Raw genomic sequence first — 13,564 nt, forward strand, 5'->3', positions numbered from 1 at the left:
AATACTCATATTACATTAATTCATCATAAATAACTATTTTGCTTCTCTACTTGACAATTGAGGCTCCACTACATTATGCCTTGAACAAATCAGCTCGACAAGACCTGGCCCAAAAGATGATTGTCAGACAGTGTTTGGTGTAGAAAACAAAATAAAATATTTTTTTATTAAACAACCATTTATTAAAATGTGTACATAAGCAATTCGAATATTCTACACTTTCTACATGTGAAATGACGACATGTTACAGTTCTTTGTCACAGTCGAGAAAAGAAAAAAACCTATAGAAGTAGGTAAAGTTGATATCCTAAGTCTTGTGAATAACCAGTGAAAAACACATTTCATGGAGACTAACAAAAGAATGACTCAAATATATACAATGTCACTTACATAAGCTGTATATTTATGCACTATAATGCAGTCCTTTCCATGTTTCCACCACTGGTAACGTGGCTAATGTGTGGAAATAGAGTTTAAGTGACACATGTCATTTGATATTTAAGTGTCTGTAGTTTGTCCTCTCATCTTAGTTAATACACTCCTTTAAACATGAACTGTTGCTCCACCAAGGCACACCACAAAGCAGCAAAACTAACAGAAAGTCATCCAAGCAGCTGCTTTCCCATCTTGCAATTGACCGTCCTTCTCGCTGGAAAGCTCGTTTGTGTTTACAGGCTCTGTCTCTTCTGTCAGACTTATAGGCTCCAGGGATTTTACATTCTCCTCTCGGTTCACGTCAACATTTCCATTCTCAGCTGGTCTCTCTTCTGTTTCTGGTTCACTGTCAGAGTCAATAGAAATGGTCTCTGTGTTTGTGCTGAGTTTTAAGGTACAGTTTAGTGTCTCACACTGCTTGTTTTGGTCAATGCTTGGAGTGCCAGACTTCAGGCCTCCAGATCTGGCCCTGGAGGTGCCCACGATCTTGCTCTCCTCAAAGATCATCTCATGCTTAACTTTCTTGAGAGCCTGCATGTCGAAACCAAGCAGCACAGACACCTTCTTGGTCTCACAGTGTTTCTCACATGTCTTTTGCTTGGATACAAAGTGACTAGAAATGTCAGATTTCCACAGCCACAGACTTGCAGACAGCTTTTCCTCTTCCTGAGTAGAAAGGTAGGGTTGACGGTTGAAGTAGGCGGTAAGGAAATCTTTTCTGGCTTCGTATGTCTTGTGCTCATAGCTTCTTGGATCCAGAGCAAGACCATCAGATTCAGCCTGATTTCCAATGGCAGTGGTGGATACTCTTGAATCCTTACTTAGCTTTAACCTCTTAGGATTGGTTGTGGCCTGCACTGGTGGCTGCCTCTTGAGGAAGCCAGCCCCAGACGAGTTGAGTGTCAAGGCCGACTTAAAGCCTTGGCTTGCCTGGTTCCTTCCAACTGCCCTGCACTGCACCAGATGCAGTGTTATTGTGGAGGCCACCATGTTACTTGTGTAAACTCCTAAGCAATGAATGCATTTGTATGTCATCTTTTTCTCAACAGGATGCATTGTTTGGAGCACTTGGTGCCTCTCCCTCAAATGCATGGCCAAAGCATCAGAGATGGGGCCTTTGAGGATGGTGAAACACAGCGGACATAGTGTCTTGCGTACTTCACTTTTTGTGGAGGATAAACCCCGACTTAGCTGTTCACTTTTGTTCTCAACCATTCTTTGAGTGGTTACCTTGACCTGAGGTGGAACACTATTCTGAGCTGGGGCCGGCTGATCTTGACCATTAGTAGACTCCTTCATGTTAAATGTAAGAACAACAAGCTGGATATTACACGACTTGTCTTGTTTAACGGTGAGATCGAACGTTAGCGGTGATGCACCTGGGGGTCCCACAAAGTCATCGGGGTGATTCTGAGCCTTGTGTTCCATGATTTTCTCAACACTGTGAAAAGCTGAGTGGCACTGGGGACAAGTGAGTCCGTGAATTAGCATGTGGTTGAGCAGTGTGTCACTGGGCAGGTAGCGGTTGCAAAGCAAACATTTGCTAGTGAAGTTGTGGATTTTCATGATGTACTTGGCCAGCGCCCACACTCTCTTTGCCTTGTGGGCACTTTCGAAATGAGCACTGTAGAGGTTTTCGGGGAAAAGCTCATTGCAAACTGTGCATATCTTCCACTTCTGTGTCTGGGCTGTGCACACACCACCGGCATTAGTTTCAGTCACAGTGTTTTTGCCAGGAACTGTGACCCGCATCTGTTTGGCTGCAATGGGGGACTGATTTTTTACAACAGGGGCCACTGGCTTCAAATATCCTATCACTGGTTGTGCTGTTGGTTCAGCTCTAATTGGCTGGCCCCTGTTGATGATCATAGACGGAGCTGGTAGGGTCTGAGACCTGGAGACTACAATGTTAGCATGTCCAATCATAGTGGTTACCTGAGCACCGATGCGCTCGTGGTACTCTATAACATGCTGTACTAGAGCCTCGTAGTTACGAGTGGAAAATTGGCAGCGTTTACAAAGGATGTTGTTACCATTGACAGAACTTGCACCATTTTTGACAGACGATTCTGAAACTATACCAAGATATGGTGAGACAATATGCTGAAAATGTTCCCTATAGATATGCCTTCTCACAACATTGTAAAGACTGTCCCGGAACGAGCATTTTTTGCAAAAGTACATTGCTCTCTCGACACCATCTCCCTGTCTGATCCTATCAAGATGGGGTTTGTTCGTCTTCTGCAGTGCCGTTCTCTGTGCGGTCCCAGGGCTCTGCCGTGCTGAACTGGGTATATGGAATATTTTAACATGCGTCTCCAAAGTTCTCTTGCTTGCGGTGAATGAGCAGTATGGACAGTTGAGCAGAATTGTATGGTCAAAGCTCTTCCTGTGTACATTGCGGAAGTGATTCTTGTAGCCTGAGTAGTACTTGGAAGAAAATGGGCACTCTGTGCAGCAAAATGGCTTTGACCTGTATTCCTAGCAAGACATCAGGGGAAAAAAATTATTTCATTAACATGAATACATTGATTTTGTGTATAAGAATTTTAAAAAACGTTTGGAGAACAGAAATGTGATTTACCTGGGTTTTAGAATATGATGGATCCCATCCGCAGATATCAAGACAGAAACTGCCCTTCACAAACTGCTCATTAGGGCAAAACTCTTTGAAGTCCTGTGTAATTAAATTGTAAAGAAAAACACACAATTGTTATTCAAAGTATAGTCAATATTTACAAAGTGTACCCATTGACATCAAACAACACTTATCTTATGCCGGGTTTTTACAAATTCTCCTGAGTTGCCATAGAGACTCCAGCGATAAACCTTTAAAACTGTTCTTATTGGTAATCATTTATAAGCCTAATTCTCAATTAACGTTTAGAGCTTTTCCAACATGAATTATCTTTTACAACACACTCACCTCTGCTGCCTCCTTGCAGAACTCCAGTCCAATGTCGCCAAGTGCTTTCTTCACTTGTTTTCTTGCTCTCCGGATTCGGGTGAGGTTATTTACTGGGAGTTGATACATCTCTCCTGACAACCAATGACACTTCTTAGTTAGGCTCAAATGATGCTTAAAATACAAATCATCAGAAGATGAGACATAATTCACTCATCATCAAAATAGCGTGAAACGGGCTCTGAACACGTTTCTCCATTCATCAAATGTGTCAGCACATAGACTCATTACGATAAACATGGCCATCTCTGATCACAGCTCTGGTTGGTTCAGGGGCCCGGTGCTGTCTCAGTAAACATGCTTCACATTATCGTTCTACACTGATGTCAATACTGCGTTTCACCAATGATAGTGAACCACAGAGCAGATCTCTGGCCTGTGCTGCTCCATCGCGTCTAGTGATCACCGGAATGAGACTTTTACAGACCATGCTGTGTTTTGCTTTGTGTGCTAGCCTGGCTGGGCTAGCCTAACTTAGCCCCGCTGAACGCACTTGGCCACCTACTTATCACCAAAGCTAGCGATGCTTAGCATTCATTTCTCCATCTTCAGTAGATCAATGGACGGGTTTGACTCACCTCTCTGTACGTATGAAGACTAGCCTCACACGGGTCGCCTCGCTACATAAATGGTTGACAGAGATGTTGAGAGGCTGGTCGTGGACGTGCAGACAGATGGGGGTGTTCGCTCTCCTCGGAGCCGGTGCTGATGCTCTCTGCAGCGCCACGGCTAGCTAGCTAACCACGCTAGCTACTTAGCTGACACATCTGCTTTGCTGCTAGCTAGCTGAAGGGGCAGAGGGCGGCGCAGAGCGGTGCTCATGCCACGAGAAACAGTGATTCCAATAGAGGAGACAGCCGCAGCACCACCCGACACTCGATGTCCTCTGACTACGCCTGATGCTTGGTCAGGCCAGGATGCTAGCTAACACTATCTATCACTAGTGAGCCAACTCTCAATCCAAAATGGCGACGACAAAAAGACGGAAGTCGTAGCAGGGAGCCGTGAGCACAGGATCAATGGCCAAAAGTTTGTATTCATTGCCGTTCTGTTACTACGATGCTTTATTTTCAGTTACAAAAAACATACAGTATTGTTCGGGCATTCAGGTTCGTAAAAAAACAACCATTTGCATTGTTTACTCTTGCTCAAACCAAGATAAACATTCTCTGATTTGTTTGTTTCCTGCCAATGAGCACATGACCTCTGCCCCCTTCACAAAATATGTTCAACAACATTATATTTAAAATCCAGAAGATGTCCAAAGAAGCTGACAAATTGTTGTCATTCCAGTGGTTCCATCACTTCCAGTACAACAGTGCGAGGTCCAGTCATCACCAGCCTGGTCATGGTCCTGTAGTCCAGGTCGAGAACACACTGACCGTTCACCTGGCACACAAACTGCTGCACCTACACACGATTACATCAGGTACATAGGCGATGTTTCTGTAAATGTCAATTTCTCTCTTGGTGTCGTGTGTAACTATAACAAGTATCTAACCTTAACTCCAGCAGCTGCTGCTGGACTTCCAGGGTCAACGGCCTGCACATAACAGGGAGCCCGGCCTCTGACGACAAAACCCCAGCCCAGGGGGTCTCCTATCACCTGTGATCATGGTGAGAGAGACGTCACACATTCAGGAGAAGTGGAATCTGTATAGTTTGGACTTAATCAGATACAACTTCATTTGTTCAGATGGATGAACCTTAAAGATAGAGGCTTTAAGGTTCAAGGGTCACTTTATTGCCATTCACACCACACACTAAAAATGACTTTGCATCCAGCTCACAAATGCAATTGCTAGGGTTTGCTGAGTATGTATTAAAGCTGTTTTAAAAGTAAAGATGTAGTTGTAATATAAGTTATAGAGTGAGTAGATAACTGAGGTACAAACAGACTTAGGATATTGCAGGCAGCTGAATATAATTACATGTTGAATAAATTGTTAAATACGATGTAAACAGGCACAAGGATTATTGCGCATATTTGATGAAATTGCAGGTACTGATAATAGATAAATACCAAAGACATGGTATATTGTTAAGTACTGCAAACAGAGGGTATGTAGTACTTAATGCTATATCCACTTTTAACCATTGAGGGAATAATGCAATCAAATTAAAAAGAATAACATAATTTTAAGATCATAAGTAGGTCAGCAACTCACAGTCAACACTTTCTTGATGAAGGGTGCACCAGGCGCAGATAATTCTTCACATGTAACATGTCGTGTAAGCACTGTAAAATCATGAAAAGATTTATTTTGCACGCTTTCACAAGCAAGTGTGAATATACTCAAAACTAAGACTGTAGTCAGATGAATATGAACTATGCACTCGCCTGATTTAGGGTTGCATCTCACCACTGAGGCGGAGGATGACTGGGCAAAAGGTGGAAATCCAGCAGAGTGAAGCTGAAGGGAATTCAAGCTGCCCCTGTGCCCACTTGTAGCTAGTTTCAGGGCTGTACTCGATCCCACTGTAATTGAATCAGTTATTATGCTGTAATTATTGTTCACAATGAGGGTAGAGTTTTATTTTTTACCAGTGTTGAAAGCACTGTTGCCCTCGTGGTATGGGTTTTTGGGCACAACAAATGGACTGTCCGAGTGGTTGTCTTCTTGTGTCGACACCGCCACACCTTCAGTGCTGTTGTCTTCTTCGCCTTCATTTAAAAGTTCCGATAGTCGGCGTCTGCGGCGAAAATTGATGCAGAACTGATAGAGCACGCCACTGTCGAAGAAGTCGTGTTTGTTTGCCACTGGTTGGAGTGAGAGAGAGACAGAGAGAGCAGAAAGATGCAGTGAAACATTTAACAAGAGTTAAATAATTTTTCTCAAAGTTTCAGTCACCGTTTTTGCTTTAGATTGTTGAACTCCAAGTTAGCTTCCCACTGCTTGTGGCCACTATTGGCCTGCTCATAATCTGCCATCCTACATCACGGTAAATTATTGCTCTGCTCACCATGCCGAATGATGCCATGCTCCTGCAATGCACGGCACAACTCCACGCCCTGGCGCCGGTTCTCTGCTTCTCCGTTCTGAAGGAGCCAGTCAATCAACTGACAGCCAGGAAAGGCACGCTGATATGCAACACCATGCTCCTCTCTCAGCTGCAGTAAGGAGTTCTTCTCCCCTATGAGGCTGAATCAAATAGACACAAAAACGCAGGTCAGGTTTCTCATAACATTGAACAAACTTTGAAAATCTTGCAAGGTGGGACATGAGTCATTCACAGACACAGCTTTGCAGATGTGCCCCAAAATGAAAACTGTTATTTTACAGCATAAACTATCCCAAAGAGATCAAATCAAATCAAATCAAAGTTTATGGGTATATGTATACATTTTATGCAAAATTTTATACTAGAGTTTATGGTAAAACTGAAAAGTATCGAGCCTCAATTACATTTCTCTGTCATAAGGGTCATTAGTATCAAAAAATAGCTTACTCCCTAATATTATTCTGTGTAGCAGCCCCCCAAAGTTTATATTGTTCTGGTTCTAGTGTGCATGTGATCATTAGTACGACTGACACAACACTTTGAACAGCGTTCCAGCACAAACATAGCAGATCTCACTGTTCATACAGCCGTTGTCCTCTCATGAAGATCTTCACTTCTAAATTAAAGGGAATTGTGCCATCATCCTTCCGAAAGCGGTAAAGCAGTTTGGCATCCTTGAATACTGACCTCTTATCACAGGCTAAAAAAAGAAAACGCAACGTTTCAAATAGGACCTGAAAGTTGTACAGTGTCTAAAATGTATAGAATCTGATATAGATATTTGTTTGCCTCCTTCTTACCGTGATGAACAATGTCATGGTCCATGAGGTGCTGCATGAGACAGACAGCTGTTGCTCTATCTGGAGCTTCCTTATGGCTCACCAGCCAGTCTATTAGCTCCTGTGCGACAAAACAGTTGGGATACGTACGCAGGTGGTAGCGTCGCTCCTTAATCTGTTTTCCATCGTGAAGTCTCAACCTTGAAATTAAGTTCAATTTCACTATTGTCTTAAGTTAGCAACAGCCACACCTGTGAATTTATATCTCAAATCCTAATATTAGAATTTTACAAATTTTAAATGTTTATTTTTTCAGTTCATCTGCCCCATCTGCTCATACCTGAGTTGTTCTCCAGCAATCATGACTTCGGCCTTGTGTCGCCTACCCATGGCTTTTCTCCTAATGCTACTTGTTCGCTCCATGTTTGTTATCTCTGGATGAGAAAGTAAGTGAAAATCTTTTAGTTATGCCCCTTTGTGTTTACAAAATAGCCTCTGAAACACACAGAGCCCCGTTGCCATGTGGGATAGATGTTATGTATACAAAAAGAGAGACCAACATACGTGTTGCCTCTCTGCTGAGATAGCACAGAATGTAGTTAGCCTTGTTGAACACTGTCCAGTAACTTTAGTGTTGGAATTAATCTTTTTCCATTTTCTCTTATCTGAAGCTGTCGCTCACATTTGCTTCTTGGCTTTTGTGATAGTACGTGCCATGACGTCTTAGACCCGTCGCCCTGTTGTCCAGTACTCTCTTGTGTTATCATCTTCAGAGCATCAAATGAATGACTGTTGAAATCCACATGATAGCCCTTTGATAATTGCCTCTATGGTGCTAATTAGCCAGTGACAGCCAGTTGACACTGGTTTTAAAGGAGTTGTTTGTTTGTTTTAGTGTAACACTGCACAGAAATTACCTCAGAAGGTTGGGCAATTATTTCAGAAAATTTCGAAAAACAGATCCTGGGATTATCCAGGTTGTTTTACTGGGACTCAAGGCTTTGTAAAAGACACTGTTGTGCGTCAGCTTGTCAGTGCCAGACAAAATCTGAATATGGTCACATTTAAAGTGGAAAATAAAGAGGGATGTCATGTCAGTGACAGTCCTCGTTGTGTGTTGTTTATTCTCGGAGTCAGTGTTGTAACCAGTGACAGCATAGGTTATGTAAGTGGGCCTCGTGAATACATAAAAAGGCTTCAGTCCTAAGGTCAACCTCTCAAGCAGTACCTCCGCCCAGGCTGTGTGTAAGTCTTGGTTCAATAGAACTGTAAGAACTACAACCCAACTACAGCTCTAACCTTAAGGAACACTTTGAGTGATATTCTGTATTTTTGTTATTGTCAATCAATCCTATTAACAGACTAGAAACAGGAAATAAATGAATCCTACTATCAAGGTTTTTGTCTATGTAGCCAAATATACTGTAGTTCAGCTTTTAGGGACACATGAATGAGACATACCTTTTATAAAGGGTCCATGTATGTGTCCGCATCACACACACACTGTAGTTTATTTTCAGTCAGTCCTGCATACACTGTCTTACTGTTGAAAATACTTCCAAACAATTACACCCTTTATTCATGATTGAGTAACATTCTCTGAAACCCACAGTGCCTCGCTGTTTTGAAAATGGAAGCGTATATCTGTGACAACTTTTTTTTAGGAACAAATAAGCTTTTAGGCTCAACGCTACAAGAAGACAGAGGAAGTATGAACGTATTTGGAACCTTGGTATACATAGTAGGACATAGTCAATTTTCCATCTACTTATTATACATATTTATAGACCGAAAAATATAAATAACATATATAACAGTATTTCCATCCTTGCTGGGTTATCCTTGAAATACCAGGTACATATATTATATGTAATACTTTATGTGTGTTGTGGGGTGGCTGTGGCTCAGGGGGTAGAGTGGGTTATCTTCTAAGCGTGGGGTCGGTGGTTCTATCCCAGTCTTCCCCATTCTGCATGCTGAAGACCTTGGGCAAGATACTGAACACTGACATAGAAAAAGTGCTGCCCTTAAGAAGAGTTACTTGAGAAATGAATGCAAGTACAGTGACAAAATAAAAGTACTTTGTTCCATACCAACACTGGTTGTATGGACATAGGTGTGTGATTATAGGCTAATGTATGGAAATAAAGCTTTGTGTAGGAGGTGTGACAGTTACTGTACACAAGGGTTGTGGTGAAATATGATCTTCTCTCTGCTGGTGATGTGCACTTAGGCTGTTAGCATCCTATCATTAACATAAGTTACACCACATACTGTGACCTTGCCCTGCTGGCAAACATCCTAGTGTATGTCCCTGAGCCATCCTCACTCAGTCACACTGTCTCCTCTTTTCCGCTCTTCCCAGCAATGAGAGCTGCACAAAACAATTCCTTGCCATTCTCAGGCAGCAATGTCTATTGGTTTTGGCTGGAGTCCTCTCTCTTGTCAGTGAGGCTTTCACTATGTTTGGAGTAAGCACTGCCCGAGAGGGTCACCTCAGGGCAGGAAGGCTGCTTAACCCTTTGAGATCCGGTGCAATTGTGTCACCTCTACACACCACTGGTGGTGACAACCCTGAACCACACAGGAGACCCTGATATCGGGGGGCTGAAACATGTGAGAAATGTTAATGTTGTCAGATCTGTGCTGATGAGCTGCTTTGATCAAACCTTCAGCCGCTTCTGTGGCTGTCGGGGCTCAGGGCAACTATTGTAGCAACAAGTGTCTAAAGTCTCTCCCACATAGGTTTGACACAGTATGCTGTCTTACAGACCTACAGAGTTCATCACATTAGAACTGTGGAAAGAGGGAAGACAGAGCGCTACAAGAAAAATACATTCAAAATAATAATGATACATTTAAAAGAAGGAAAATGGAACATGGAAGGAGCAAGAGGGCCCTGTGACGTTCTGATGGTGACCTCTGGTGACCTCTGTTGAAGGCTCAATTTGTTCATTTATCAAAGATAAGCTTGGCTAAAGAAATTTTCTCCCTCTTTTTTCTTCTGCTATGGTGTGGGCTTCAGAGACTGCTGTAGTGTGGACTGGTGACCAAAAGGTGTCAGTATTTGCCTATGAACTGGGGAAGGAACGCACTAAAATACAGTATCTGTGAAATCATTTGTCTTGCAGCCTGGTTTTTGTTGTTTACGTGAAATTTCGCAGTCGTGGCAGCCTGTTTATCACCACAGATTTAAGAATACATCTAAAACAAATGACAGTTTAAACAACAATTACAGTGGAAGGTAAGTTAATGATAATATTACAAATAATAATGATGATAATAATAATGATAATAACATATAGATTTGGGGCAAACAAATAAATCCCAGACATTTATAGTGAATTAACCTGAAATAACTTGAATAACCAATTCACGTATTTGACTGGACCTGTGAAAATTGAAAAAACACTTCTGGATAAATACACTAACATGTAAAAGACGGAGGAGCGGTGATATAAGAGAAAACACTTCAGGGAAGAGAATGTGAGCCTCTGTGCATTTATAGGTTTTGGTCAAATGATCCTCGCGAGCAGCTCGTGGAGACCGACTTGCAGCAGCTTTTATGCAAATCATCATCTTTGCTGTGTTTTCATTGGAGAGCAGCGTGGAGGTGTAGTCTGGAAGGCGTGACATCATGCAAATGCAGCTTTATGAAATAAGTGCGCTCCTCCTGAGCAGCCAGAGCATCAGTGGACTTTTTACTTTGTGGCTCCTGACGCGAAGCGGGCTGCGCTGCAGAGTCTCCCCTCGGCACAGTTTGACAGGCTGTGGAGCCCTTTTACGCTCGCATGTCGTTTTATTCCTTCTGAGCTGAAATCAAAGTTCGGAATTACTGCATTTTTTTTTTTCAAAGTGAGTGCACCCTCGCTGACTGCATGAAAAGGCAGTGGACTTCTGGAGCTCTGTGAAGAGACCGTTCTGCCGTTTAAAAATATGACCGCCGAGGCGCATTCACATTTGGGACTGCAGAAACCTCCCATGGATTTCGTCAGCGATTTCGACCTCATGAAGTTCGGTGTCAAGAAAGAGGCGATGCAGGGGGTGGACCGCTCCTTCATCGGGCCGTGCAACCAGCTCCAGCGACCGGACTCTGTCTCCTCTACCCCGGGCAGCACCCCTTGCAACTCGGTGCCCTCATCACCAAACCTCAATCCAAACGAGCAGAGAAATAACCCCGGGGCTGAGCAGTTCTGGATACCCAACAACGGGGGGTACCCCCAGCAAATGTACCCACAAGCGTTTGGGCTTACACCCGAGGACGCAGTGGAGGCCCTCATCGGCGCAACGGCGCAGCAGGGACACCCGGCAGCGCCCCACGGCCACCATCAGCCACCTTTCCAAGCCGAATACGAAGGGTACGGCCACCTGAACGAGTCTGTCCAGCACTATCCGGGACTGTCAGGTCACCCCGACATGCAAGGTATACCCAGCAGCCTCTGCCAAGACCCATATCTCAAAGACGAGCTGGAGGGCGACGACCTCGACTCGGCCGACGAACAGGAGATCTACGGTGCCCACCATCACCTCCAGCAGCCGCACAGCCGCCACGACAGGCGATCCAACGCCGACTCCCACTTCTCAGACGACCAGCTGGTGTCCATGTCCGTCAGGGAGCTGAACCGGCTCCTCAGAGGCCTCGGCAAGGACGAGGTGATGCGTCTGAAGCAGAAGCGCCGGACCCTGAAAAACAGAGGTTACGCACAGTCCTGCCGCTACAAGCGCGTCCAGCAGAAACACGTCCTGGAGCATGAAAAGACCAGCCTGGTGTCACAGGTCGAGCAGCTCAAACACGAACTCAACAGACTGATCCGGGAGAGGGACGCATACAAAATGAAATGTGAGAAACTGTCCGGTGCCAACTGCTACCACGAAACAGGGTCCACCAGTGACAACCCTTCCTCACCCGAGTATTTAATGTGAGTTGGTTCCTTTCCTGCAGAACTGAGAGTTTTCCACAGGGAGGCATTTAGGGTGACAGCTGCCCTGCTTCTTGACAAACAGCCCCGTGGATACATCGAGTTTTAACTCATATTGGACAAAAAGGCTGTCACTGAAATAATTGTAGCCTCATAGATACAACCAGGCAACCAGGTCTGAATAGTACATTAGTATGAAGCATGCATGCAGGACATGTATGAGATGTTTTTATTTTACACAGACATGTCTGCAGTTTGTCTGAAAGGAGATACTTGAAATCAGAGAATATTCCCTTTTATGAATATATGAATTTAATCATTAAGCTTCGGTTACAGCTCAAATTTTGTTTTGGTGATTTTTCTTTTTGTTGCTTTGCTTGGTTTTTCGAAGCTCCAATTATATTTTGTGTTCAGCTTCCTCTAAAATAGAAAACATCTCAAAAAAACGACTGATGCTAGAAATGACGTTCATATCATTTTTATGAAACTGATTCTGCTGGACAGAGACTGTGTTCCTTGTTGACTTTTCTTTTAAATATGATATACAATTATGTAAATTGTTTTTCATTCACTGTTTTTTCATTTACTATGGATCAATAAACCTATTGTGACTTTTTAAAACTGTGTCTCATCTGCTGACAAATTACTATCCCACAAAATAATGTTCTTTACAGTAAAACATCGGACTCACATGCACCATTTTATTTGCAGTTTCCACCATGGTAGTGTAATTTGTTATACTTATGAGACCTACTCCAACATTTGTAATATTTATTTCCAAAAATTGTAAAGAAGAGGAGTTTTGAAATGACAAAATCTATAAACGCAGCTCCGTCCATTATTATATTTGTGCACACCATGTAGAATCGAGGCATTGAAAGATAGAGCGCATATTGAACATAAATCAGGAGGTAAACTGACTTATTTGTGCCGCTGCGGACTACACCCACAAAAAACTGCTTGTGCTATACATCTATTCTAAAATCATATTATGAAATATGACAATAAATCCAGAGTGTTAGTTTAAAAAAGTCACGTTCCGTGTTTATTTTTACTGGCCAGCTAAAAATCACAAGGACACCAACAATCACAGCGCTGTGTATTTGTCAGTTTGGTGGTGAAAGAAAGGACGATCGGCTTTCTCCCCTTCTCTGACCTTTGCCCTTCATGGAGTGCTGCTTCCTGTGGGACCCCGGCATGTGAAAGCACATGGGGCTGACTGGCAGGGGCTGTGGGGCACAGATAAAACGGAGTGGAAATCAGGCTTCCTCTCTGCTCTCTTCCTCAGACAAACAGATCACCTCTGCATTCATTAACAGAGGAAGAGAGCAACAACAACCACAGCTCGCCGCTCGCCGTTCCTTCTGCCAGCTCCACACGACTCCTTTCACTTGATATGTTTGTCTCAAATCCTCAAGCAAATTTCCTGAACATAGATCATTCTCAGTTCAGGACTACAATAA

The 13,564-nt window shown here is 43.3% G+C and overlaps 3 protein-coding genes and 1 long non-coding RNA gene across 6 annotated transcripts; 2 read left to right on the forward strand and 2 right to left on the reverse strand.

Annotated features, from left to right (window-relative positions):
- Window positions 1-133: 133 nt before the first annotated feature.
- Window positions 134-4,326, reverse strand: adnpa (activity-dependent neuroprotector homeobox a). Its single transcript, XM_062395892.1, has 4 exons — window positions 3,979-4,326; window positions 3,362-3,474; window positions 3,020-3,112; window positions 134-2,916 (listed from the first exon to the last, which is right to left on the reverse strand). Exons 2-4 carry the CDS (start codon window positions 3,467-3,469, stop codon window positions 592-594), a joined length of 2,526 nt encoding a protein of 841 aa, XP_062251876.1. The 5' UTR covers window positions 3,470-3,474; window positions 3,979-4,326; the 3' UTR covers window positions 134-591.
- LOC133961005 (uncharacterized) lies at window positions 4,295-5,295 on the forward strand. 2 transcript variants are annotated; one of them, XR_009921957.1, is made up of 3 exons: window positions 4,295-4,429; window positions 4,694-4,829; window positions 4,913-5,295. It is a non-coding gene; the product is annotated as an uncharacterized LOC133961005 (long non-coding RNA). The 2 variants fall into 2 exon arrangements; XR_009921956.1 differs by having other exon boundaries at window positions 4,916-5,295.
- On the reverse strand, window positions 4,438-7,605 carry si:dkeyp-97e7.9 (DEP domain-containing mTOR-interacting protein). Of its 2 annotated transcripts, none has more exons than XM_062395911.1 (9): window positions 7,523-7,591; window positions 7,204-7,382; window positions 6,980-7,103; window positions 6,365-6,543; window positions 6,042-6,161; window positions 5,742-5,879; window positions 5,569-5,639; window positions 4,902-5,006; window positions 4,438-4,810 (listed from the first exon to the last, which is right to left on the reverse strand). In XM_062395911.1, exons 1-9 carry the CDS (start codon window positions 7,570-7,572, stop codon window positions 4,685-4,687), a joined length of 1,092 nt encoding a protein of 363 aa, XP_062251895.1. In that variant the 5' UTR covers window positions 7,573-7,591; the 3' UTR covers window positions 4,438-4,684. The 2 variants fall into 2 exon arrangements, with proteins under 2 accessions (XP_062251895.1, XP_062251887.1); XM_062395903.1 differs by having other exon boundaries at window positions 4,467-4,810; window positions 5,946-6,161; window positions 7,523-7,605.
- A 3,263-nt stretch (window positions 7,606-10,868) lies between these two features.
- mafbb (v-maf avian musculoaponeurotic fibrosarcoma oncogene homolog Bb) lies at window positions 10,869-12,722 on the forward strand. The gene has a single exon (XM_062395934.1). The coding sequence runs from the start codon at window positions 11,119-11,121 to the stop codon at window positions 12,103-12,105; it is 987 nt and encodes a 328-aa protein (XP_062251918.1). The 5' UTR covers window positions 10,869-11,118; the 3' UTR covers window positions 12,106-12,722.
- Window positions 12,723-13,564: the final 842 nt, after the last annotated feature.

Source organism: Platichthys flesus, chromosome 2, assembly GCF_949316205.1.
Source record: "Platichthys flesus chromosome 2, fPlaFle2.1, whole genome shotgun sequence".
Taxonomy (NCBI): Eukaryota; Metazoa; Chordata; class Actinopteri; order Pleuronectiformes; family Pleuronectidae; genus Platichthys; species Platichthys flesus.